Below are 27,203 nucleotides of genomic sequence, written 5' to 3'. Positions count from 1 at the left end.
GCCCAGAGGCAGTGTGATGACTTCTAAATTCCACTGGAAGTATTGTACTTTGACAAAACTATTTCTCTTTGCCTCCTGAAACTTGAATAAAGAGCTAGCTTTCATTACCACAAGGGAGGAAGTAGCTCAGAGATCAACATTATGTGAGAAACTTTATTTTGACATATAAGTGCAGTATAAAAAAATTTTGACCTGAAAAGTAAAAAAAAAAAAAAAAAGTAAAAATAAATATGTTTACAAATTACTGTAGAAATAATACAAAAGAGGATTAAAATTCTCAATGAGGAAACAACCAAAATGTGTCCACTCGTATAAAGGCTCTTCCCTTGTAAGAAAAGGGGATAAAGCTGAAGACCCAGTTTGGTTTCACTGCTGAAAAATGTACAAAATAACTTACAAAAACCAGTCGAGGTCAAATGTTGTGAGCCCGCTACTTATACCTGCCTACTTTTGATCTGAGGAAAGTTGATGACCACAGTGCAAGGCAGAGCTGATGGTAGGACAGCCAAGAGTTCTCCATCCAGGAGTCCATTCTACATAAACCTGCAAGTAAAAGCTGAGGGGAAAAAGCCCTTAATGAAGTCTGAACTCTGCAGTTGGCTGACCGGATTTCCTCCATTGTAGTGCTCGAAACAGTTACTTCTTGGCTAGCAAAAAACACAGAAGAGCCTGGGACAACTGCCTGTGGCAAAAGCCTGCTGCCACTTCCCAGCCTTCATGGATTAGGCCCGACCAACGGAGCAGTCTTATCAGAAACGAGGTCTGTGATGCAGAAGTACTGGCTGACCCTGGAAAATGCTTGAGTTCGTGGGTAATGAAGGAAAGCACCAGGGTTTGCCAGTCTGTGGCTCAGAGTACATTTTGTTCCTTTGTAGGAAGCACCTGGGCTCTAGGGGCTTGCTGCCCACCCCCTCCACTGCACCTCCCCCTGCAGTGACCTTTAGGGCTAACCGGCCCTAGGTCCGGCTGGGCAACCAGCGCGCAGCGGGAGAACAGCAAAACCCTACATACCTGCTGCACCTCCCCCCGCAGTGATCTTTAGGGACCCCCCCCCCACTACTCTAAGAGCTGGTTCTTGGGTTACCCAACGCTTTGGAGAATGGAGGTCTGAAGAGAGAACATGCAGGAAGCAATCCCCTAAGTCAAAATTTTAGTCAAGACTCTAGGTTTTAAATCCAAGAGCTGAGACCAGTCTATGGATTGCAAAAATGTAGAAAATGACCATCCCTCACTGCAAAAAAAAAAAGGGCAAGCGGGGCAGGAGTAACATCAAACAGCCTCAAGAGGCCTGAGAAGCAAGAACCTTAGGACTTAAGAACCAATTCCATCTCCTAGTTTGGTTTCTGGAAAGAAGCAAGGAAATGCAGTAGTGACCACCTAAAACTTGGCTCTAGGAAGTCCCTGGAGAAGTCACTGAAGCAAAAAGATGGTCTCAAAGATAACCAGTTGGGGAACACTGAAAAGCTGTGCAGGGGAGATGATTGTCAAGATATAGCCTGAAAGTTACCATGCTACCCAGCGGCCGAGGAACCCATCCAAGAGTTTGAAGATTTTTGTCAGTTTGGTGAGAGGCTCCTGGTCGTTTTTTTCCCCATTCGCTGAGGACAGGCTTGCCTACTGTAGTGCCTGTCAGCTCAGGCTCTGGCTCAGTTGCCACTTTGAAAAATTTACCCATGGAGGCGTAAGGAGGGTAGAAGGGTGATTGTATCACCTTGAAGAAAGCTAAGTGAGGAGGCTGTTAGAGATCAGAGCTGAATTTGAGAGGAATTCGGGATTACACAGGTTGAAATTCCTGAGACCTCACTTCTTTTCTGAACAGATTGAGGTTTCATCTTCCCAGTAGATGGCCAAAACATGTCTCCCCAGCAGAAAAGGCCGACAAGCTAAGGCTAGCTGTCTGAGCAACTTCTAGGTGGAACACAATCAGCCCAAGGCCTCCATGTGACCCATGGGCTTGAGTAGCACCAATCTTTGTCCTCCTGGCAAACTTTCCTTTTTAACATGTATATATACACTTAAAACCAGTTCAGTGCTAACTCCCTGCTGGTTTGGCTTGTCCTTGGGGTGTTGAGATGAGGGGAGGGGTACATCACATAATAAAGCACCATTCTTGGACCCTGTTTTTGGATGCCCAAAGACCGGGCTTCTGGGCCTTGTATCTCAGGCACAATCTTATTGCATTGATAACTACATGGGGAGCTGGGGGGGGTGGGGAGGGGGGCACACTACTAGCTGGCCCAGATCTCAGAAATTGTCCCACCACCTCTGGTTGTGTTCAGATGGGCTAAAAGAACCCCTTCCCACAGGCTGTCTGTCATTGTTCACTTGCCCGTCAGAAGCTGCCACAAAGTGGAACTTAATGTTTGGTTTTTAGCACCCTTCTGAGTTCCCTCTGGAGCCCTGGGGAAGAAGAGACATCTAGAGGCCGCTGTGTGTGCAGAGGCAGCCTGAAAACACACAAGTCTTTACCACCCTGGCCGCCCAGAGCTGGAATCGGTGTTGCTTCCTCCAAGCACAACTGCACCAGGCCACACTACACTCACGGATTCTTTGCACTTCAGATTAGTCCTTTGGACCATTAAGAAACTAAAACAGCACTCCCTCCTCCCTCCCTCCCCTTCTCAGTCCAGTCCCCTTCCCTCCCTTACCCATTGCACTCGTCCCGCTCTGTTTGGGTGCTGTGTCACACCTCAGCAAAAGCTAAGCTATACTGCTCTGGCTTCTTGCCACAGCGCCGGGCAATGATGGCCAGATACAACGTGAGGAGAGCCACCCAGTAGCAGCCATACAGAACGGCCCCAGTGACAAGGAAGACTAGCTCCGTCTCACTGAACAGATCCTGGCAATAAGCTGTGTAGGCCAGTCCCCCCAGAAGGACTGCCACCCAGATGGACACAGGGATGAGGCCAATAAAGTTTACCACGATGGTTTTCCGGCCAGAGGTGCCCCAGCCAGACTTGTTGATGGTGGCGATGGCAAAGATCTTGGCTGGCAGGAGGCTGGACATATAGAGAAGGGAGTAAAGAGACATGAAGATCATTTCTGCATTGCCCCGAAGGAAGCAGGCATAGGTAGCTTTGATAATGCCCACCAGCTGCACCGTCAGCAGGAAGAGAAGAATGTTCCAGATGCGGCCACGGTAGAAGAGTTGTATAACTGTGGCGATGAGGAAGAAGGGGAAGAAGCCTGTGACCACTGATTCGTAGGTCATCCAGAGGTGGTGCTTATGAAACCACAGAGAGTTGTAGAGCCACTCCCGGAAGTAAGACTTGCTCCAGCGGGTCTGCTGGTTGAGCCACCGGAGGTACTTGGTGGGGGTCTCTGTGAGGCACTTGGAGCGCGCTGTATACTTAGTCCGGTAGCCGAGGCTCAGGACTCGGTTGGTGAGGTGCCGGTCATCCCCAAAACTGCATTTGCTGCCTAGAAACTTCTGATGGTACCAGTCCTCCAGGAACTGCTGGAGGAGACTATTGCGGTACATGCCCAAGGGCCCACTAATACACTGGACACAGCCAAAGTAGGACTGGCAGGCCCGCTCCACGTTGAAGGCCATCCAGTACCGAACACTGCTCAGGAAGGAGATCCACGAATCATACTTGTTGAGGATCTGCAAGGGAACCAGAGATGCTGGGCCGCCTCACCTGAGGGCATGCCCCAGGAAGACAGACACCAGAGACCAGGAGGCCTCCCCACTCTGTTCTGTAGCCCATTGCTCAAATTCTTGGCCGTCACTCCTAGCTTAGCTGGGGCTGGAAATCTTGAGGTTCAGAGGAGCCAGCCGCACCAGGTGATTCTCTGAAGCAACAGCCCCACCTCCCCCGCTGCGTCAGCTGCACTGACCGTCCCGCTGAAGTTGCTCTAGCAGTCAAAGCCACCTTCAAGCTCAGGACCAGCCCGGGTGGTGGCAGAGAGAAGGCTTTTAGAAAGATGCAACGCAACACCCCAGCCACTCATCCCAACCCTTCTCACAGCTTGGAAAGCTCCCTGGGAAGACATGGCACATTGCCAACAGAATCCTCTAGAAGAAGATGCTGCCCAGAGCTCCTCAGCACAACTTCCCTAAGAGCCAGGGTCGCTCAAGGGTCTAATTTTAGAGGTGCATGCTACACCACTGGCCAAAAAGGAAGTACCCTCCAGAATTGGCGGCCTCAGGACACTATGCCCCTCCTAGCAGTATAGGCCCTCTCCATACCTGGCAAGTGATCATTGCCCCCTCAGATTAAAAAAGAATAGGAATTGGGATAGATTGCAAGTGAACCCTGTGATAGCAGTGAAAATGCTCCCCAATACTACTATTTGGCCAAGATGCCCATTTCCCAGGTTATCCAATCGGATTAAGATGCAGAGAGTCCAGACACTATCCCCCTCCCAAGAAATCCCTGGTTACTTCTTACTTGGACATCTCCTCCAACGCCCCCCACTTGGGGGTCCTCCTCTAGAACTCGAAGCATCTCGATGGTGCAGGCTGGGTCCAGCACAGTGTCAGAGTCGCACACCTGCAAAGGAAGTCCACTGTCAGCCCACTGGGGTCTGAGGCCTATGCCAGCCCCTCCCGACCGGCAGGACGTAACCCCATTCACATGATTCCCCTCCAACCACTAGCTCACAGACCAAATAGAAGGGGTGAGACAAGGAAAATCAGGAAAAGAAGAGTTGAGATATCAAGCTTGATGGCCAAAAGGCTGAGAGACACACAGGAGACTGCTGGTGGCAGGCCTGGAAAGGGGTAAAGGCTTGGCAATGGGTAAGTTTCAGCCCCTGTGGAGGCAGGTTCACAGAATGTTTCAAAATGTTTTTCTGGGATCCATGGAAGAAAAGAGGAAAAACCATTACAATCAGGTAACAGGCACAGTGGCTCCATCAAGGCCAGAAGACACTCCTCAGAAGGTCAAGGAATGGCTCTTGTCAGAGGCTTCTAGTCTTTCCCAGAGAACCATTAACAGGGTCATGTCAGCCCCCATGTCAGCCTCTGGCCACCTGCACAACCAAGGGGGTGAAGCTCTATCTGTCCAGTCAGCAGCCCCCCACTAACATGGCTGCCAGTTCTCTGTTCCCTTTGCACTGGATGGCCAAGGACTGCTCTCACCTGGATGGGCACAGAAGGTGGCAGCAGCCGCCTCCAATCAGACCCAGGCTCAAATCCTGCCCACTCACCCTTCCTTCCCTGGAGGCTCATGGTCCGATTCTAACAGGTAGTCCATTAGTGGAATCTGGGTAGCTGACTCCTTGTCTGTTTTATGGGGAAATTACTGAGAGGGTACAAACAGTCCAGATAAACATTGGTCAGGGGACTTAGTTTCCCTAACAACAAAGGACAGTGTCCACAGATGAGCCCAAACCCTAGTCTGCAAAAGCCTATAGTCCTTTTACTAAAGTTGTGGAGTGAGAGCTCTTTAGCGCATGGGAACGCTGCCCCCCACCCACACCCACCTTCATCTTCGCGGAAGACAGGGTGGTCACGAACAGCAGTAGAAGGCTGAAGGCAGACAGGCTGGGTTTCTTCTACCCTCTCCCTCGACTCCCCACCTGACCTGGCCTTACATCCTGGCCCATGCCCAAGGAGTCTCAGGCCAGATACACAGAGAGCCCTCAGGCCACAGGCCACACTGCTGTCTCAGCCCCTAATTCTAATCCATTCTTCAGGCTGCTCTACTTCCTTCACTCCAGGGAGGTCTTTCTAGAGGAATAATACAAGCTAAGCTGGGGCCCCTGGACTCCCCTCTGGCTGGGGCAGGGCTCTCTCCTGCAGAGAGGAAGACACAGCCTCAGCAGCACAGGCTGAAATCCACCACACGTTCATCAACTGGAGTCAGGTTTACTCCAAGCAGTGACCCCAGAGCCTGAAAAATAAAGGCTGGCTAGGTTACATAGCTTATTACTCATCTACCAGGACACACAGGAAGTGACCAGGAAAGGAGGCTGTATGGTAGAGCAGGTTTTAGGGACCCTATGCTTCATGAGAACAGGTGACAAAGGTCACTGTGGCTTGAGCCAAGTGTCAGGGCTCAAAGGCTCAGAGGCCCCTTCACCCTAGGTAAGCTGCAGAACCGAGAACTGCCTCACACCCTTCCCTACAAGGCTGAGGAGATCCTTGGGCCTAGGAAGACAAAAATGTTCCAGCTCTCATGTGAGGATGCAACTTTCAAAAAAGCCCCCAAAAAATCTGAGGCAAGCTAATTTTGGGTGGCTGTAGTCCAGAGAATTAAAACACCAGAGGACTCAATATGCTATGGTAAGCCTGAGTTGGTACACAAGAGGGCGACCACAACTGCTGCTGTTCACTCACACACCAAGTGATGGCAAAACTTGGCAGGGGGCAGAGGAACAGGTGCTGGGCCTGAAATCCGGGGTTCTGGGTGTCGGTTTCTACATGGAACTGCAGCATGTCAGCTTTCATCTCCTCAGTTCTCTCTAGGTTTTGTTATTTGAAAACTAAAGATATGTCAACTTTGAGGGCCTCCATGGTGGCTCAAGGGGTTAAGATGCAACCTACGAAGCTATCCACAGCCTCTGCAGCACGAGTTTGATCCCCGGCCAGGTAGCTACCCACATGGCGCTGCAGACCTCTCCTGACTTGCCCGCTGCTCCCCTCGGCAGTGTATTTCAGTCAATCTGCCTGTTCTGTTCCCCACTCTCTCTGGGGAATCCTCTTATACACATACACACACACACACACACACACACACACACACACACCCTCTGGCCTGTACCCCAATTCTTGTATGCATAAATCTTTTTTTAAAAAAAAAGATGTTGGGGCCTCCCCTGGTGGCACAGCGGTTGAGCACTGGGTTGCAAAGCTGTCCGCAGCCTCTGCATGCAGCACTGGTTCGATCCCCAGCCACCGGTGAGGGTCCCATATGGCACGCAGACCTCTCCTGCCGCCCGCTGCTCCCCTCAGTAGTGTACTTCGGTCTTTCTGCCTGTTCTGTCCCCTGCTCTGGTGAATTCTCTCACCCTCCCGTGCTTCTGACTGTACCCAGTGCTTGTATAAATAAATAAATAAATAATACTAATTAATTAAATAAATAAATCTTTAAAAAAAAATGTCAACTTTGTCACCCTCATAAAATTTCCACATTGGTGTCTTTGATTAGAAGCTGGCAGGGTCTGCTCAGGGGTCCAGCCAAGGCTGCTGCAAAATGAAGCTGGAGGATGACTGACATTTGTGACTGTCCTTCCGCCACCTTACAGACATTAATTTGACACCATAAGAGTGGAACTTTTTGGCCTACAATGAAACAATATATGAGTGCTCTGGGGCATGATTTCGCTTGTTCTTCACCACATTTCTTTATGAAGAGACACATCCCCACGTTGCCAATGGTGAGGCAGTATCACTTGGTGGAAAAAATAGACTCAGCTCAAATCCTAGCTATGCACCTTCCTGCTGTGTGACATTAAGGAAGTTACTTAGCCTCTCTGTACTTCAGATATGAGTAGAGATAATAGTTCTTATTCCCTAGGAGTATTATGAGGGTCAAAATAATATGTATGCAATGCCCACTGGAATGCCTGCTATGAATGAAATACCATACACCTGTTTGCTGTTGTCCTTTTTGGAATACCAGTCCAGAGACCACACCAAAGTCACAGAACTGATAGCAACAGAATCGGGATTCCATCCCAGGTCTTTTGGAGGCTGCTTCAGAACCACCAAGCCCTCCTGCATTCTTCAATGTGAAGAAGGGGCAACACAAGGGATCTATAGACTAGACTGAAACTTTTTAGAGGGGCCCATGCCCCGTTGGCCAGATACATTCAGTGTGTACATACTCCTGGGGGGGAGGGGGGTGGTGGTACACTTACCTGGATGTAGTCCACCGAGTCACCAAGGGCCTTGAAAGCTGTGTACATGACCTCTCGCTTGCCTCCCCACTTCTGCATGATGCACGAAAATGTGCTGGTGCGCACCACGTTGCGCACGTGGTCCATGCCCTCCTGCAGGCTGGCTTCCGTCTCGCCCTCACCAGCCTCATGGAAGTTACTGCGCCACACAAAGAAACCAGCTTGCTCAGTGCCACCTAGCACCTCATGGAAGATGTCCAGCATGTAGGTGTCCTCCTGGCGATTGCCGTCCACCACCATGACCACCTTGAGGTCAGGGAAGGCAATGCGCTGGGCAGAGCGCAGGCACTTACGCAGGTAGTCTGGGTCCTCCTGGTAGGCAGCGATGCAGAGTGCCACTGAGCACCGGGGTGGGCAGGGCATCTTCAGAGGTCGGCCTGCCCGCCGCATGCGCCGGTGCTCCAGGAAGGCAAACAGGCTCTGGATGAGCAGGTGCAGCCCCAGGATGGCACCGTATAGGCCGAAGGACAGGTAGTGCTTTTCGGTGTGGATGAACTGGTAGCCTGTCACATATGCTGCCAGGATGCCCCCCAGTACCACCAGGGCAAACAGGCTGGTGCCCACCACACGTAGGGCTGTGGCTAGCTGCACCGGCATCTGGAGGGACAAGACAAGAGATGTGGAATCAGACGGGAGGCATCTCCAGTCAGAGCAAGTGGGGGCGTGATTAAAAACACTAATAAAAAGCATCATCCCCTACTGAGCATAACTAAGACTGTTTGTATACTCAGAAGCCAGAGTGCGGGGATAAACCCCAGCTCTGCCTCTTACTATCTGTCTGTGTGACTATGTCCTGCCTTTTATTAATTCATCCGTCAAATGTGGACTGCGGCACTAGCCTCAGTGTGTCTTTGAAAGTCAAAGAGGTACCTAGAGTAGGTGAAGCATTTCGAGCACTTATTGTTTGCCAAGCCAGAGAGGACCAGGTGACATCCATCTCGGGGGCAGCAGAAGAGCGAGTTGCCTGTCCCCAAGGTCAGCTTCAGGAGCACCTGGGGGCCCGACGGCAGCGAGCCCAGGTGGCAGCTGCGCCGGTCCCCAGACCCCCAGAAGACTGCGCTCTGGCGGGGGCTGTTCACCCATGAGAATCGCCAAGAAAGTGGGGGAGGAAAAGAAACGGCAGGAGCCCAGGGAAAAAGGAAACATCCTCCCTCTCTCCAAACTACAAAATCGGTGAGAGAAAGTTTCCTTCTGCCTCTGCTTTCTCCCCTTTTCCTCATGTGCTCGAGGCAGGAGAGAAAGGGAAAGCAGAGGAGGGAAAGAAAGGACACGAGGGCTGGGTGCGGACAGCCCGCCCTGCTGGAGGCTCAGCACTCCGGGCACCTGAGGGAACCGCAGCTGCCACTGCAGCAGCCTGGGGTGGGGTGGGGCTGCCTGGGGTGCCCCATGCACTTGGTCCTAGTGCCCAGTGGAATCTCCTCACCCGCTCGCCCCACCACTCCTACAAATGCTGCCAGGTTTCATTTGCAACTAAGTCAGGACCCCTGGCATCTGCCCTGTTGGGAGCAGCCGTGCTGTGCTGGAAAGAGCCCGGGACTCTGCACCAGGAGACGGATGCCCGACACAGCTCTACCTCCTCCAGGCTGCCAGACCGCGCCCAGGTTCTCTGAGGCTCGGGACCCCCTGAACCAGGACTTCTAATGGTTTCTTACTTCTTAGCTCTCAGGTAAAGCATTTCCCTGAAAATGGAAATGGAAAAGCATCTTCCAGTCCTGGAGGACTAGCCCAGAGGAAGGCCGGCTGGGAGCGGGAGGGGGCAGACTGAGAGGGGACCCCAAGGCCCTCTATTCTGCCCAGGTTGCCTCCCCACTCCTCTCCTGGCCCCCTGCCTGGTCTGGAGACTCCGGCTCCACCACCACTCACCCTCTACAGACAATGAGGTCTCACTTTCAAGCTTGCTCCAACTCGAGGTCTCACTGACATCCACCTTCCAGCCCCACCCCACCCCAACACACCTCCCCCGGGAACAATGCCTGCGCCCCGCCACCTCTCACACGAGAAGGGTGAGGAACTCGCAGTCACTGCCTAAAATCAGCCTGGGACTCGGGGCACCGGCAGCATTCCAGCAGCTCGCTCCGGAAAGTGCTTTTGGCAGCCCGGCCTCTGCGGGAAGCGCGCCGCCCCGGCTCTGCCCGCTGCTATCCTGGGGAGCGTCCTCTGCGCACTCCCTGCCCCCCCACGGTCCCCTCCTCCTCCCCGGCGCCTGCGGCCCAAGGCCCCACCAGGCCCTGCATCCATTGCCCTAGAGCGCCCCTATTTACCTCTAGAGCTTACAGGCCGAAGGGGCCGCGGGCACCTCTGGCCCCTGCGCCGTGGCAAAGGGCAAAGAGCGCCAGGGCCAGCCCAGCAGCCTGCCGGGTGCCGGTGCCCTGCAGCGGTGCAGCGCCGGGGGCGGCACCCACCGGGTTAAGCGCTCACGCTCCTCGCCCCCCGCCTGAGCCTCGCCTTCTGGGGAAGGCGGAGCCAGCCACACCCACGTGCCGGTTTCCCACGACCCAGCGACCCAGCGGGGGAGACAGAAGACCTGATTCAGGGGGACCAGACACCGCTGATCTTCTGGGGGGGGGGCCCCCGGCTACCTTGGCAAAGTGTGCCTGCAGACAAAGGCGGCTTTCCCGGTGTCGCCGGCCCCCTCCTTCGCCCTGGCGCCTGCCGCCCCCCCACGCCCCCCAGGAATTGGAGGCAGGATCCTAGCGCTCCCTACCTTCCCCATGGAGGACCCACGAAGGTCCTGCAGCAGGACACCCACGTGCGATCAGGCCTTGGTGCGAGCTCTGGCTGAGTTGCCCCTGCGGAGAGGGGACGTGTCACCCCAAGGCGGCAGGGGGCACCTAGACCCCCCCCTTTCCCCTCGCCCGTGAGGCTCAGGAGGAACCCACCCCCCGATATGCATCCGGGATCCAGGGCACGACTGGGGACGCTCCTAAGACACCCCACCACCACCACCACCGCCGCAGGCGAGAACCCCAGCCAAGGTCGCAATCCGCCAAATCTATCCCCGAAACTCTGCAGGGCTGCCCGGTCCGAAGCCTTTCTAGCTGACAGGTGTTGCACCCCATTCCGCGGCCCACAAGCGGCGGGATGGAAACTTGTGCGTCAGGCGGGGGCTCCTTCCCTTGCGCCCCGCCACCTTCGGGGCCCTTCTGAGCCGGCGGGGGAAGGGGGGCGCAGCGCCCAGGATACCTGCGGCCGTGGCCGGCTGCCCCGCGGGCCCCGGGGAGCCGGGGATCTTTGTGCCGGGCAGGTGCGAACCCCCGGGGCGGGGTGGGGGAGGGAAAGCCTCCGAGCAGCCCGGAGTCCCACAGGCTCGCCCTGATCCATTCACAAAACCGGAGCCGCGAGGGAGGAAGGGAGGAGAGGCTGGAGGATGGAGGAAGAAAGAAAGGAGGGGTCAGTCCGGGGGGGCGCCGCGGCCGCGAGGGAAGGCTGGCGATGCCGCAGCCCGCCTCCCGGCGCGCGCACGGCGGCGGGGAGCCGGCGAGGGTCGGGGAGGCTCCCTGGAAGCCGGGGTGCACGGGTCCCCCGCGCACCCCCTTGCGGCCCGGGCTTCCGAGGCAGCCGGCGGGCCGGGCCCGCGCTCACCGTGCCGCCGGCCGCCCGCGCTCCGGTGCTCAGCAGGCCCGCGGCGGCTCCATGCCCCTCCTCCCGCGCCTCGCCGCGCCGCGCTCCGGAGCTCCCAGGCCGCCGCGCAGAATGACGGGCGCCGGCCCGGGGCCGCCTTTAAGTACCGAGCGCCTGCACGCCGGGTGGGGCGCGCCTCCGGCCCTGGGGCCGGCAAAGTTGGGCAGAGCGGGAGTTGGGGGGGCGCCCAAAGAGCACCCCTTCCCGGCGCGGGCGCAGGGGACTCCACGCGGCCGGCACCCCGCGGGGCGCCGCCCCCCCCGGCCCGCCGACACGCGCAGCATCTGGCCTCGGAACCCCGATCCCCGAACAGGGCCGGAGGCTGAGCTCCTGGGCGCTTGCCCCGGGGCGGGGGTCGTTGTGCTCCTCTGGAAGCTGAAGCGAAGTCAAACTTTGTTTTACCAGCAAAGAGTTCCTAAATGCTAGTGTCCACTTGGCCTCCCCTGCGCCACGCTTTCTAAGCCTCGAAACTTACTCACCCTACAAAGCGGGGCGGGCCGAGAGCAGTCGTCCTCCGACTTGTGCACACGAAGGGGCTGTTCGCTGTACGGGGCGCTCCCTAAGACCAAGCAGAACCTTCCAGCCGGCAAGAAACAGGCGCAGAAGAGAGTAATTGTCAAATATAAAAAGACTGGTCAAAGAAGGTGTTAACAATTGTGACAGGCTTAGCTCTGAATGCCGCAGTGGGGCGCTGATGACTTTCAGGCTGCTTGGAAAAGCTGCAAATAGGTTTATAGGAATCTTGGAAGTCTCCGGTCCTAAAGCCAAAACCAATTCCTCCTCCCCTTTTCTACACCTGTATTTCCGACATCCTTGACCTCCAAAATTCCCATCTGACCTTATCACCAGTGGTTTCCAGATCCCTGAAAGCCCAGACTTGGGTGAGGTGGGGTGAGGGAGTGGTAGGGAGTTGTTAGGGAGAGCACAGACCCACCTGAACACACAGAGTTTCTAAATCTCGGGAAACCTCAGAAATTATAATTAATGCCAGTGAAAAGTGAATTCACATGCCCTCCAAACACACCTGAGACAGTTTCCATCAAGTCTTCTCAAATTGTGGGCCTCCCTGGTGGCGCAAGTTAAGCACAGCACTATGAAGCAACCCGCAGCCTCTGCAGCACGAGTTCGATCCCCAGCCCGGAGGTACCCACATGGCACAGCAGACCTCTCCTGCCTCGCCTGCTGCTCCCCTCAGCAGTGGATTTCAGTCAGTCTGCCTGCTCTGTTCCCCACTCTGTCTCTGGTGAATCCTCTCACCACCACCCCTTCCCGCCCCCGGCATCTCTGGCCTGTACCCCAGCTCTTGTATGCATAAATAAATAAATCTTTTTTAAAAAGTCTTCTCAAATTGCAACACATGAATAGGAACCTGAATTGCAATCTACACACTGATGTTTTCAAGTCTTAGGGACTCAGGAACTCAACCTCACCCACTCTGGGCTACAGACCTCACTCCTCCAAAGGGCCCTGACACATCTACTCCACCCATCTCCAATCTTATCATTTTTCATTTTTGCTTGAGAAAAATCACCAGTATACTGCTACATGGTTTTAACATTTTGAGCTTGACACTAGCTATTGAATCCACGATGGAGATGCGTTTTGAAATAAGAGCTAATGATAAAAGAGAGAAGTCCTTCGTTGAGAGGAGGGCTCTGGTTGAAGTCAGCCAGTTCTGCCACCTGCAGTGTGGCACTAACTTCAGAGTCTTCATCCCAGAAATGGGAATTGATATCCTCTTTACCTTACGGTTACAGGAACTGAAGAAACTGACTTAGAGCAGTGCCTAGTAAGTTAGCACTGCTGACTTCCACCAGATGGGCATCCAACTTGCAGGATTCTGCCTCCTGACCCCTGCAGAGCACTGCTTGGTAAGAAAGTCATATGTTAGTAGAGATGAAATGCCTTGTCTCCAAAATACTATGGATTCCCAGATCCTGGGCCATCTTTTCCTCATCACAAAGCCTGGACTTGCCAGGAACTGGGGTGCTCTCTGATCCAACCTTACACTCACATTTGCAATTTGCAGCATTTTAGATCAAGGGAATGAGAGGGGATTGGGAAGTCCAGACAGGGACAAAAATGAGCCCATCAGCATGGTGGGGAGCGAATATGCCAATTTTCAGGATCATCTCCCTGTAAGAGGGGAAGTAGTCCTCTGCAGGGGTAGGCAGGTAGAAGCCGGCAAAAGGATGCCCATCTCTGGTTGAAGCCAGTGTGGCCAGGTGTTCAGTTGTCAAGAGAAGCCAGGTCTCTGGCTTTTTATGTAAAATCTCCTAATTTAAATTGTTGATAAATAATTTCAATATTGTTTGTGGGGGGGGGAAAGTGACCACGATTCCTCAGGCCAGACCAAATGAGTCTCAGTCAGATCCAGCTCACTGGCTGCTGGTAAATGACCTGCTCTGAGGTATAAGGAATGGAGCAACCTGTTTGGAAAGATCTCGACCCCCTCAGCACAACAGTAACATGACTTTTCTGGTGCCTTTCCCTGGAGCTGTTCCAGATCATCTCATGGCTAGTTAGTTGGTACCTAAGACTCCAATTTGGCCCTTGGGCTTCTTTCTCACTGTACTTGGCTGTCTCCTGGGAGGCTTACAGGTGGTGGGCTGGTTCAGCACCACCTAACTAGTTAACTAAATCCTCTTCAGTGCACAGCAGGTCCAGATAAAACACCAGAACAGTAAACACTCTGCCCAGACCAATTGGTTTGACTTGCTAAATGGCCTCCCTTGGGGATAGGCCTCCCTTGGGGGCACATTCTCTTTTTTTGATCAGCAGTGCAGAGACCTAGTGTTATCAGGCAGCTAAGAGAGGCTTTACCTTTGTGTCCAGTCTACGCCAAGGGGGCTTTGCACATATTTAACATTCAGTCTGTGGTGTCCTACTGGCATTCCTCTCTTCAGGGAGAGGTAGGTTGGGTAGTCTTTAAGGGGCTAATACAATAAAGCTCAAGTTTATCTCTGCTTACCACTTGGGATTTAGAAATAGGTCTAATTCCATAGTCAATCACTTAAATGCATAAATTCAGATGTTGCTGAATTGGCTTTTACATGGGCTCCAGGGGCGGTTAGCCCCTATGGGGCATAGCAGCAGATTTGTGCAGCATTTCCACATTCAGGTAACAAGCACTGAAGACCTGCTCTGGGCAGAGAACAAGGCTTTGGCGTCGGGAGTTCTCAGGCTGTCTCTGCTATCTAGAACGCTATCTATTCTGAAGACAAATATTCTTAAGCTATTAAGTCATAGTACAAGGCAATTTATAATTAAATGTTGATAAGAAAATCCAACTAAGAATTCAAGGATTTCAGGGCCTCCCCTGGTGGCGCAGCGGTTGAGCGCTGGGCTGCGAGGCTGCGCAGCCTCTGCAGCACCAGTTCATTCCCCAGCTGCCGGTGAGGGTCCACACACAAAAAAACCCCAAAAACAAACAAACAAACAAAAAAAAAACCAAACAAACAAAAAAAGGGGGGGGGGAATGTGCTGAGGGGGAAAAATCCCTGTGAGCCAGTGTGGGCTGGACAATTTCACGGAGAACTGAGGTGTCGGTGTGGGAAGGGAGGAGCCCTTAGGTGGGAGAAATAGCCTAAGACCCAGAGTAGGTCGTGGGATGGGCAGCTGAGAGAGAGGCATGGGTGAAATAAGAAATTTAGACTACAGAATTTGCAACTATGCCTGCACTGGAAGGAGTGCCTGATAAACCCTGCTATGAGGACAGATTCTGGAAGGCTTGGGATGACCCAATAAGGAGTTGGGTCCTATCTGATAGGTGGTGGAAAACGAGTGAAAATATCTGAGCAAGGTGACACATAGGTGACACATATTATTTGGGACTGAGCACATGGTATTTGGTTGCCAGGAGTGAGGAGACCTATTGGGAGACAGTTAAACTGCGACAGGAGGCGGAAGAGGGGCTGTGATAATTGTGGGTTCTGCCTTCAGGAAGTGGAGGTGAGAACAGGCAGTGGGTCCCTATCCTGGGCACAAATGAGACTAGAGGTGAAGAGTAATGAAGAGAATCATAGTTCTTACATTTGGAGAGCTGAAGGAGTCATTTTCTTTCTTTTTTTTTTTTTTTAAGATTTATTTATTATTTATTTATTAATACAAGCACTGGGTACAGTCAGAGGCGTGGGAGGGTGAGAGAATTCACCAGAGCCAGAGCGGGGAGCAGAGCAGGCAGAAGGACCGAAGTACACTGCTGAGGGGAGCAGCGGGCGGCAGGAGAGGTCTGCGCGCCATGTGGGACCCTCACCGGCGGCCAGGGATTGAACCGGCGCTGCAGAGGCTGCAGGCAGCTTCGCAACCCAGCGCTCAACCGCTGCGCCACCAGGGAGGCCCTGAAGGAGTCATTTTCAAAGCTTCTGAGTGTTTGAGGTAACTGAAGCTGACAGTTCCACAATGGAAGAATTCACCTTTCAACGCATTTGCCAATGCAAACTTATGAAATGCTCAACTACCTTTCACCAGCAAGCAAGCACTTTTCACTCTCTCCTCACCACTGGGGCGTAATGCTGCAGGGACATCGCTGCCAGTGAGCAGATGCTGCTCTGCCGCTCTCCCATGAGTGACTGGGTGGGAGATTCGAGCTCCGCAGGCAGCCCCTCACCCTCTGACCTCACGTTTAGAGCTCCTCGATGGCATCTGGTGAAGCAGAGCAGGACGGGGATTGGCAGTCAAACAAACCAGTCTCCCCCAACCCTCCAGCTTAAAACCACCCATTTCCCCTAGACCGAGCACAATCAAAAACTCTGGAAGCTAAGGAAGGTGAATTCAAAATGGTCTCCAAAGAGTACCAGGTGGTGACCCCAGCGGACTAAGTGGGACTTTCTCAAGTCAAAGCTGTTTAATCTGTAGTTCTAGTTAATGGGTGACCACAGCAAGGTGGCTTCCACCAAAGTCATCCTTTCATACTCTGCCCTCTCTGCCAAGTCCTCTACACTCACTGCCATTTCTCGGTGCCAGGTTTGAAGAAGCAGGTCTAAGGCCTCTTCCAACCTGCAGTACCACAGTTAGATTTTAACTCCGGTCTCAGTGGATGGAGAATCGTTTTCATTTCTAATTAAGGGGCTGCGCTCTGCTGGAGGCTAAGCAGCCAGCCACTAAGAAGGGATCAGGTTCTTTTCTGCTGATTTGAAGGTCAGGGTTAGGGGGTCACCTCACAAACGCTCACTGCTTACCAAACCAGACCTGGCTCACTGCTTACCAAACCAGACCTGGCGATACTTTCCTTGGAATCTGAATGGAACAAGCTGAACTGCTACGTAGGAATAACTACATTCACATTATTATTTTAAAGCCTATGAATTGAAAGGCAGAGAAGTTCACCCAGATACTAAGATCAGGTTTATCTCGGAGGTGGAATACTGGATTTTTTCTCCGTATTCTCTAAATTCTCTATTAAGAAGTATAATTTTGTTAAAAAATGATATTTTTAAATTAGATGAAATCTGAGTGCACAGAATTTCCTTCTAAGCTTGGGCCCAGCTATCAAACATGAATGAGTTTGTGTGAAAAAGGTTTGGCAAACTCAGCATACAAAAGCAAGCAGTATAGGCTTGCTGGAGGGCCAGGAGATAGGCTTACTGGTAGTCTAAACTAGAGTAATTTGCTTGATTTAAATCCCTCCCACTGTTCCTTTGAGAAAATTTAGCAGGGTAGGGGGAGTGTAGGGAGCTGTGCGAGCTCACCTGACACCTTTCAGTGAATTAAAGAGTCTCCTTCTTCCTGGCAACGCAGCTCTGAGTCAGGGCACAGGGCTTGCCTGGCACACCCCAGCTGATGGCAGCCGCCTCCCACCCCCTATTTAGAATCATGGGGTAAGGGAAGGAGGAACATATAAATAGGGGCTCTCAGAGTACCTGAAAGGTTGCTTTTTCTGTTGGAAAAAAAAAAAAAGGCATTTCCAGTAATGATTTTCCTAGCAGGGCAGGAGGGAAGCCTGGGAAGAGGTCCTTTCCTCTGGGTGATGTACCCCCCTCCCTGCAGGTACCCACGTGCCCGTCCATGCCCACATGTGCACCAGACTCTCTGGACACAAAATGGACTCATGGACGCACATACCTGCTAGTTATACGCGAGCACAGGTGTTCCCAGACCTTTGGGGAACCTGAGCCCAGTGTGATTCCCAGGCCCCAGATCATCAAAAGGGAAACAAAGCATTTAAGGTAAACCTGTTTCAAAGGCACAAACAACATCAACCCCACACTCAGGTTGACACTTCTTTTTTTTAAAGATTTATTTATGCATACAAGAACTGGGGTACTGGTCAGAGGTGTGGGCGGATGAGAGGATTCACCAGAGACAGAGTGGGGAACAGAACAGGCAGACTGACTGAAATACACTGCTGACGGGAGCAGCGGGTGAGACAGGAGAGGTCTGCTGCGCTATGTGGGTGGCTCCCTGGCCGGGGATCGAACTTGTGCTGCAGAGGCTGCAGACAGCTTCATAAGTTGCATCTTGATCCCTTGCACCACGGGGGAGGCCCCATACTTCTTCTTGACTAAAGACTTCATTAGTTACTGTCTCAGAGGAGGTCCCAACAGAATCCTCCGGAAAAACAATTAGAGAAGAACCGGAAGAGAGGGTTCCTCTGGCTGCTCATCATGGACTTTTAAAACCTGGGGAGCTTTTAAAAAAACACTAATGCCTGGACCATGTCCCAGATCAATTTAGTCAGAATCACCTGGGATGAGCCACAGGCTTGGCAAAAAAAAAAAAAAAAAAAATTTAAGATATCAGTAGCCGCTTCTACTATGCATACAGGGTTGAGACCACTTCCCCAGGATTCTCCTCAGCTGAGCTCTGCAGGTGTGTTTCTGGCACCAGGAGGACGGCAGTCAGCCAGGCGGCGGCTCCTGAGTCTGCCAGCAGCATCCACCGTCCTTATCACACCGCCTGCCACGCCTGCTGAATTAACTGACCTAAAAAACTTGACAAAACGGGCCTCCCCGGTGGCGCAGCGCTTGAGCGCTGGGTTGCGAAGCTGCCCGCAGCCTCTGCAGCGCCAGTTCGATCCCTGGCTGCTCCCCGGCCACCGGAGGAGGGTCCCACATGGCGCGCAGATCTCCCCTGCCACCCGCTGCTCCCCCTCAGCAGTGCACTTCATCGGTTTGCCTGCTCTGCTCCCCGCTCTGGCTCTGGTGAATTCTCTCACCCTCCCGTGCTTCTGACTGTACCCAGTGCATGTGTAAATAAATAAATCTTTCAAAAAATAAATAAAAAACTTGACAATGAACCAACAAGCTATCGGGTTAGAAGAGGAAGGGAAAAGATGCTAATTTGAACTGGAATTGAGCAGGGAGAGCCAAAGAGAAACATAGAAGACAGGACCAGATGGGCCCGTGGGTCCCCAGATCGCCACAGTCTACCTGGAACTGGATATGATCTTCCTTGGCAAAGGTGCTGTCTGCTTTTTGCAAGAGGAGGGGGGAAAACCAGCCAGCCCTCATTTTTCAGTGGGAGGACAGAGCTGCCAAAAAATGACTTGGATTGGCTTTCATTTTCTAAATGACAGAACTTCTGCACTTCAGAGGCTTTTCCTACCCACATGGGTGAGGAGAGTGGGTCTGTAACTCTCTCTCTCACCTGGCCTTGACCCCAGCCACAGAGAAATGGCTCCACATGGCCTACGCTGGAGCCTTTTTCTTTGCAGTCTCTGAATAACACTGATCCTGACAGTTGCCTTGGGGAGTGAGAGGGACTCACCCCACCCCCAACTCTTTGAGGCATCAGCCCAGCCTATTTTCAGGCTGGCCCTTCCCTAGGATTAATACAGTCACCATAGGTTTGAAGTTTTGAAAGTGGTGTGTGGTCTAATAAAGATGTGTGTTGTGTGTGTGAGTCGGGGGAGGCGGGCAGGAGGGGGCTGGTTCCATTTCTAGAGACTCCGGAAGAGCAGAGCAGGCGACTTTGTTCTTCTCCCCAGCGCCACGCTACCTATGCATGTGAGGTGCTGACAAGGGCTGAACATCAGAAAGGCCCCACCCAGGCACTGCTCTGAGCGGCCTCTACTCTGAAGGCAGAAAGTGAAGATTAAATCTTACATCATTTAATAAGGCACTTAAAGGCCCAGTAGCTTTTCCTAGTTTCCCAGCAGAGCGGGTGCTCAGGCGGCTTGGAAGCCACAGGCCCTGGAGCAGCAACTCTTGCCTTCCACCATTAGCATCTCTGAGAAGTTGGTGGGGCCGGCTACCTGCCTCATGCTGAGAACTGGTGAATGAGGGGCAAGTTTCTCTGCTCCAGGCACTGCTGTCTCCCCTCTCCTCCTCTTCCCATCTGCAAGAACTTACCTCTCTGGACCTTATGTTGCCTGCTAAAAAACAGAGCCATTAGTTCCTCTCTGTCCTCTCAAGGAGTGGTAAGGACAAGCTATTAAGGCATACGTGCAAGTGGGGAGGGTCCTCCCTGGTGGCCTAGGGGTTAAGTCTCAGGCTCTCACCGCTGCAGTCATTACCCTGAGTTCAATCCCAGTCCAGGGAGGTGACCCACATGGCACAGCAGATCTCTCCTGCCTCACCCACTGCTCCCCTCAGCAGTGTGTTTCAGTAGATCCGCCTGTTCTGTTCCCCACTCTGTCTCTGGTGAATCCTCTCACTTCCACCCCCACCCCCGTACCTCTGGCCGAAACCCCAGTTCCTCTATACATAAATAAATAAAATAAATCTTTTTTTAAAAAAAGGCATGCATGGGGCCTCCCCGGTGGCACAGCGGTTGAGCTCTGGGTTGCGAAACTGCCCACCCTCTGCAGTGCTGGTTTGATCCCGGCCGCCGGGTGAGGGTCCCACATGGGGTGCAGACCTCTCCTGCTGCCCACTGCTCCCCTCAGCAGTGTACTTGGTCACTCTGCCTGTTCTGCTCTCCGCTCTGGCTCTGGTGAATTCTCTCACCCTCCCGCATTTCTGACTGTACCCAGTGCTTGTATAAATAAATAAATCTTAAAAAAAAAAAAAAAAGGCATGCATGTAAGAAATATACATACAAGGAATAGAAGCTTAAAATGATCCACTGTTACCACTGTGAAAATGAAATTTGAGAACTGAACCCCTGCTTTCAGGAGACAGGAGGGTAAAGAACCAAACCAAACAGCAACAAATCCTCAAAGGTGACATTTCTGGGCTCTGGCTGGAGTTCGCGAAGACTTGCTACATATTTTAAGTTGCACAGCCCCCTCTGCCTCCTCTGAAGCCTCAGGGTCCCCTTACCTTGGCCTCTCCCATGGAGAAGAACAAGGTTTCCCACTAGCAACTTACACAAGCTGTCAAGAGTACAGGCGCAGGAGGGCCGGGGAACTTTAGGGAGTCTCACCTGCAGCTGCTGGACAAGCCACAAGGTCAAACACAAGAGGTCAAACAAGACCTGGGATTATAGGCTGGGTTTTGATATACAAGGACACCATTTGAGGGGAATCGGGGCTGAAGTTTAATTTGACATAGGCTATGCATTTGAATAAGCAGGGAACCACTGTTTTGATCACACTGACGTTAATAGTTCTCTCTCTCTTTTAAAAACTATTTGGAAATACAGTAGCAACTGGGAAGCAGCAAAGCACAGTGGCTATAAAAGTCCAGTGTTTGGAGCCAGACTGCCTGGGTCCAAATACTGGTTGGGCTACTTCTCACTGGCTAGTAATCTGGGGCAAGTAATTAGCCTCTTGTGTGCCTCAGTTTTCCCATCTGTAAAATGGGGATAATAATAACACGTACCTCACAGGTCCAGTATGAGGATTGAGTGGATTGATATGTCAAGTGCATAGCAGAGCATAATAAGGTCTTTACCGTGTTAACTGATTATTATGTTTGGTGATACAGAGCCACAGCAATCATTCATCCCAAGTTTATGGGGTGAACCTCATACTTTGAGGGGCCGTCAGATCTTGTGTCCTGAGTCTGGTTTGGGGATCATGGCATTATCTTGAGGATACTCCAAACCCCATGGGAAGGCACTCACTGACACTGGGGACAGAATCTCAGAGCTTACTAATAGACCTGCAGGGGCCAGCTACAGGATGTGTACTAGTAAGCTACTAACTAGTACTTGTAAGTCATTAACTACGAGTTAATGTAGATGGTAGCTGGGATATAGTTGCTGGTGAGCATACTTGCAAGATGTATTATTGTGCCCCTATGGGTAGTCTGGTGAGCAGAAAACTCCAGTGCCTGTAGGGTCCCCAGGCTTAGTTAGAGACTAGTCAACATTGTGATGTGGACACTGGACCTGTCACAGAAATGACCACAGCATCAGCCCAGATGGGGGAATGCACAGCATGACAACCTTTTGGGTATTAACATAGAAAACAAAAACAAAAACGTTCAGGGCCTCCCTGGTGGCGCAAGGGGTTAAGACACAACCTATGAACCTATCTGCAGCCACTGTAGCATGAATTCGATCCCCTGGCCGGCCAGCGAGCAACCTACATGGCGCAGCAGACCTCTCCTGACTCTACCTGCTGCTCCCCTCAGCAGTGCATTTCAGTCGATCTGCCTGTTCTGTTCCCCACTCTGTCTCTGGTGAATCTTCCCACCCCCCACACCTCTGGCCTGTACCCCAGCTCTTGTATGCATAAATAAATAAATCTTTTTAAAAAAAAATATTAAAAAAAAGAAAAGAAAAAAAATGTTCAAAGCTTTTTGATCCAGCGTTGCAACTTGTAGGACTTGTCCTACAGACACTGCAGTATGCAGAATTTTATTTAAAAATCTGAACTGAAAAGACCTTGGAAATTAGCAGCAACTCAGTTGGCCATCAAGAGAGAAATGCTTCACCCAATTGCAGCTCACCCACACAACCCTGCGAAGGAGAGGGGCCTGTCGGTGCTGGTGGAGAGTGTCTCCAAGGTAGATGACTCAGGAAAAAAAATACCTATGGGATGCTATTTATGGTAATTATCCCATTTTTGTTTTTGAAAGTTGTAATGCATGTTGGTACTTTTCTGGGAAAAGAGTGAAAGAAAAGAACCAACCAAAGGACCTACACAAGTCTGTCAGCAGTAAATCCTGGGGTAGGAGTGGAGGTGAGCTGTGGGGATTTTTCTTTCTTTGTCATCAGAACACACCCACACCCAAGGGTGTTGCCAGGCCTCTGCACTCTCAGAAAGGGCAGATGTCAGTGCGGGGTTTTGATGGGTACCCCTCAGCATGGGTCGGGGGAGATCACACCACTACTTTAGGGGACTTGCATGCCAAGGTTCATGTCTATAAATGAGCCCCTCAATTTGGTTGGGACTCAGGAAACAGGGACGAATCCCACCAAAGGGGGAACAATAGCTTCCCTCCCCATTTCCTGATATTGTGAGAATTAGGTAAGCTGATGGATGAAAAACAACTCTCCATAGTAAGAAACTGATCTTACTAGCCTCAGCCTCACGGGGAAACCAGGGCGGGAGAGGAGGCCCTTCAAGGGAGGGAGGAATACCAAAGAGCTACTGAATCAGCATGAAGAATTGTGGGGCGGACAACAGAGGAGGACCCTTCAAATAATTGGGTGCAGCCCCCGCCAGGACTGAAGATGAGGATCTTGCCTTTCCTCCTCACTGGCACAGCCCTGAGCCCCGCAGCAGGGAGGGGTGCAGCTGCAGGTATTCTAAGGCAGCTGCCCAGCCCCCAAGCGGACTCGGATCCCAGCAGAGAAGTGCATGAAGTCAGGAGCGCTGGCACCGCAGCGAGCTGCTGCATGTGACTGCAGTGTCTGGGACTGCAGCAATGGCTGGAGGACACAGCCAGGCCCGCAGCGGTCACATTTGCTGCTGTCCAGGGGGCAGGGAAGGAGACCCCTGAGATTAGGAAGAATGACACCACCTCTCACCAGCTACCCTGGAACTCACCTCCATTGTTTCTGACCCTCTCCCTTGCCAGCTGAGATCTGGGTTTCTGTGCAGAAAGACTGCAGCAGCCGGTCGGCTCTGTACAGGTCAGGGACGTCATCCCCCAACTTTCAGATGGCTTAGCCACCCTGCAATGAAGCAAACTGCTGGCAAGAGTCACAGGCAGGCGGCAGGCCACACTCCTTTGCTCAGCCTCTCACAGACAAAGGGATGGAGCAGGGGGTGGACTGAGGGCAGATCAACACATTTGCTTTCCTCTCTTTTCTGAGGCCACTGAGGAGACGCGGCCGCTACAGAGAAGACGGTGGCGAAAGGACTGGGGCTCACAGCTTCATTCTGATAGGCCAAAACTGCAGCTGGATCTGAAACTCCTTTTACTGAAACGTTATTTCCTATTTCACAGCACATCTCACTGGGGCCTCCAAGCACTTTCCAATGACAAGCTGAAGCAGCTTCCGGTGGAAATAGGTCTGTGGCTTCCCTCTTGCGCAGAATGGTCCACAAGGCCCACAGGGGTCCCTTGCCCCACCTACAACACCTCCCTGCCTCCTCCTCTTTGCTTCGTCTTCACTCACTCTGTCCTTCCCCATTGGCCGCCCAGCTTTCCTCAGACCTGACAGGCTGCCGTCCCCTCCCTAATAAAGACGGGCTCTCCTCAACTTCTAGTGCGGCCTTCTTTAGACAACATGTCTAAACAGACAGCTCCCACCCATATGCACCTGGGCCCCCTTCCCAGCTTTATTTTTCTCGGTAGCATCTATCACCATTTGACACTCCTAACATCTGGTATTTTCCCTCCACTACAATGCAAGGGGTTTGCCTGTTTTGCTTATTGCTGTGTTCTTGGGGCCTGCTATAGCATCTGGCACATAGCAGCTGCTCAATAAATTGCTGTCACCGTTGTCTGCTGTGATTTATTTCCCTGCCCCCCAAGGCCTGGCATGTCAGCCCTTCTACAGGAAAGGACAGGAAGGGAGAAGAGGGGTGAAGAGGAGAATGCTAGGGAATATGGAAAATATGTGTGCGGAGAGACAATAAGGAACAAAGTGCAAGTTAAGAGATTGCTGATTAAACAGCAGGGGATTTTGAAGGAGGTAAGTTTGTGCCAATGAGGAACAACAACACAGCCAACAGGGAACCTCTTAGAATGTCCTGGAAGTCTAACCTGAACAAGCAGCTGTCACTTGGGCAGGAAGCCTGGGGACCGGCGGCAGCCAGCTGTGGGCTACTGCATGTCTCTTACCACACACTATGCCCAGTTGGCTGTGGGAGCTGACTGTGGGCCTGGTAAGTGGAGGAGGAAACCAGGGAGGGAGAGTAGGGAGAGAAGGGGTTAGGGGGCAAGGGAAAGACCACATTTGTCATCCAGGGAAGTTTGGGGGACAGGCTGTAGGCAATGGAAGGGGCTGAAGGCAACAGGTCAGGGGAATGTCAGAGGCAGAACTGAAGTGAGGAAACAGGAAGGGACAGTAGGGGGAAGAGTATGGTGCTGCTACCTGGGACCAGACACCCCTTCCAGGCCATGAAGGGAAATGTCACTATTGCTCCTACTATTTGCCCCTGCAGTTTTGTGCCCCCCCCCTATTGGTTTGTTTTAAGTTTTGTGTTTTTATTATTGCAATAACAAAACTCAGTTCTCATGCTCTTTCCCAAGATAAAAGTGTGTGTGTGTGCATCTGTGTGTATGTGTGTATGTATATAACTATTTGAGAATTTGGAAACTAATATTTTGCTCATGTTAGGGAGGGTTAGAGTAATGTATCTTCCCCTTGAATTTGGTAACAAGGTCAGAAAAAGTCACTCTCTGAAACCAAATCCATCAAAATCAATAAAGAATAGATGCTTTTAGCTACTTGCCAAATAATTCAAATTAAGAAGCAATTTATAAATGGAGACACAGGGTCTAGGATGCTCCGTGGGACACCCCATAGGAAGTCAGGTTTCTAGATGGAAAATTTCTTAATCTACTCAAGATGATCAATTAAGATCTGCCCTGAAAACAGGGATGCATTTAATGCAAATAGAATTGTAAGTTAAATCAATCATCCAATAATTTTAATCGGATTATCTGAAGTGGGTTGTACAGAGTCTTTTAAAGAAAGGTCAAGAAACAAGAATATTTCACTTATATCCAGTTGGTCCAAAGGATATTCTTCTCTGATTGGAAAGCCTCAACCCTGATTTTCTAGACATCCTTGCTTTGAGGAATTCAGCTACCTTGGCTGAATGGAAACATTCCTTAAAGACATCTGCTTTTGTTCTAATTCTTTGCTCCCTAGGCTACCTTATGAGCCATAACTGTATGTACACTGGCTCTTTTAAAGGGATGCCCACCACAAAATTCTAAAATAAAACTGTGTCAGCATTCTGATGAGAGAAATGTCTTGCTAAGTGGTAAATGGGCAGGCTTGTGTATAGATCCTTCAGTTACTGAAGAGACTGAGGAAACTATGTTTTGGTCCCCCTGGGCCTGGTCACCCTGCATAGTGGAGATACACTTCTCTCATCAATTCTGTACTTAGCCCCCAAAGCTGAGGACTGACCAAGGAGCTCTGGGGCAGCCTGGTCAAGGTATTGTCAACCAAGGTGGACTGGTCTGACCCAGGCAGTGAGTTTCTCCTTTTGATGTTTTCTTTCAACTGCAAACAAAATCCAGTGGCAAATAAATATATAAGTAAACAAAGAGGGATCCACCATGCTGCATCTGAAATGACTTCTGTAACCAGGCATGGCCCATGGGCCTACAGCATGCTTTGCAGCAAATGTAGGAGTAGCCCATGAGCAATCATCCACCTTTCCAGATGAGTAGAGGGCTGAGTGCAAGAGAGAAACTCCTATCTGAGATGCTTATGGCTCTTTTCTTCCAATAAACAGGGTAACTCTCTGCAAACAGATGCAGAAGGAGCAAAAGAAAAAGACCCAGGAGGATGAACATAGGGCTTACCCTTTTCTCGAAGATTCTACCAGTTTGATTCTCTTTTCTGGAGATCTAAGCCTCTTCCACGCCATAGCTTTCCATGTCAAATTCAGGGCGCCAGGGTCAGACCTGTGATTCGTTCCAGCCAAGATAATTTTATTCCACTCTGCACGTTTTGATAACAATTTCCTTACCATTCCTACTGCCAACTGCATCTTCATACTCTGAAATGCCTCTTGAACAGCCAAGGATGACTAGTTCTGGCTGTTCGTCATTAATCACAGGAAGAAGTATCTCACCACCAAAGAATATTAAGCTATGTAACATATGGGTGGCCAATCTCTTCTCAAGTTGCAAGAGAATGAACAATTAATCATATTGCATCAGTTGTATTAAAAATATACTTCTACTAGGTAAACGTCCTTCGTTCAAGGCTGCAGGACGTGAAGAACGTGCAGATTAATTAATGAGATGTCATTTTTTTCCTTAACGGCACATGCTTTGGGCTGGATGCAGGATGCTAAAGCGATGATTTAGGAAGGTTAACTTAATGACATGAAAGGCCAGAGATGAAGCCACCTCCAGGGTCAGCCATAATGCCAGCACCAAAGACTTAGGGGGGCCACCTGCTGGAAGGCATGGGCACTGCTTTAGCTGCTTGGTCCAGCTCCACCTCCTGTAGGTCCTGTGAGTCCTGTCTATGGCAGGACCACAATCTTTTTCTCAAGCTTCTGTGGAGGGAACAGGAAGTTTCTCATGATCTCATCTAGTTCTTCCAGGGCCAGCTGGGCATGGAGCTTGGCCACGGCATCAGGCTCCAAACGCACCACATGCTTCAGCAGGTGGTAGAGATCCTTGAGGACATCCCTCAGCACCTGCAGGAGAGAGACAGTCATGACCACATGTGTGTACTCTGTCAACATTTCTCAGCGCCACCTGACTGCCTTCTCTTGTCTGAGGAGTTCTGTGAGGAGACCCGCAAGCTCTCTTAAGAAG

At 51.6% G+C, this 27,203-nt stretch overlaps 2 protein-coding genes across 5 annotated transcripts in view; both read right to left on the bottom strand.

Moving 5' to 3' along the window:
• Positions 1-238: 238 nt before the first annotated feature.
• HAS3 (hyaluronan synthase 3) lies at positions 239-26,428 on the bottom strand. Of its 4 annotated transcripts, XM_037515985.2 has the most exons (7): positions 26,235-26,428; positions 11,949-12,045; positions 10,553-10,637; positions 8,142-8,445; positions 7,810-7,987; positions 4,395-4,496; positions 2,624-3,607 (listed from the first exon to the last, which is right to left on the bottom strand). In XM_037515985.2, the coding sequence occupies exons 1-7, from the start codon at positions 26,426-26,428 to the stop codon at positions 2,684-2,686; spliced, it is 1,884 nt and encodes a 627-aa protein (XP_037371882.1). In that variant the 3' UTR covers positions 2,624-2,683. The 4 variants fall into 4 exon arrangements, with proteins under 4 accessions (XP_037371881.1, XP_037371884.1, XP_037371883.1 ...); XM_037515984.2 differs by lacking the exon at positions 10,553-10,637 and having other exon boundaries at positions 239-3,607; positions 7,810-8,445; XM_037515987.2 differs by lacking the exons at positions 10,553-10,637; positions 11,949-12,045 and having other exon boundaries at positions 239-3,607; positions 7,810-8,445; positions 26,235-26,267.
• The window catches only part of TANGO6 (transport and golgi organization 6 homolog), a 157,059-nt gene continuing 153,298 nt past the window's right edge, over positions 23,443-27,203 (bottom strand). The window contains exon 18 of the mRNA XM_037515990.2: positions 23,443-27,082. Within this exon, the coding sequence (XP_037371887.1) occupies positions 26,906-27,082 (177 nt within the window). The 3' untranslated portion in view covers positions 23,443-26,905. The remainder of the gene's footprint in view (positions 27,083-27,203) is intronic.

Source organism: Talpa occidentalis, unplaced genomic scaffold, assembly GCF_014898055.3.
Source record: "Talpa occidentalis isolate TD23 unplaced genomic scaffold, MPIMG_talOcc4v2.1 talOcc4.17, whole genome shotgun sequence".
NCBI lineage: Eukaryota > Metazoa > Chordata > Mammalia > Eulipotyphla > Talpidae > Talpa > Talpa occidentalis.
The sequence above is the reverse complement of the archived record's forward strand: the minus strand, read 5'-3'. Positions and strand labels throughout refer to the sequence as shown.

Bases quoted from the DNA above. Each gene is read 5' to 3' on its own strand.
- HAS3 (XM_037515984.2), bottom strand. From the start codon at position 26,428: ATGAAGATGCAGTTGGCAGTAGGAATGGTAAGGAAATTGTTATCAAAA. The intron at 12,046-26,234 runs GTAAGCCCTATG...GCCGGCTGGAAG, and splicing joins GTAGAATCTTCGAGAAAAGG to GTTCTGCTTGGTCTTAGGGA. The intron at 3,608-4,394 runs GTAAGAAGTAAC...GTTCCCTTGCAG, and splicing joins GCGTTGGAGGAGATGTCCAA to ATCCTCAACAAGTATGATTC.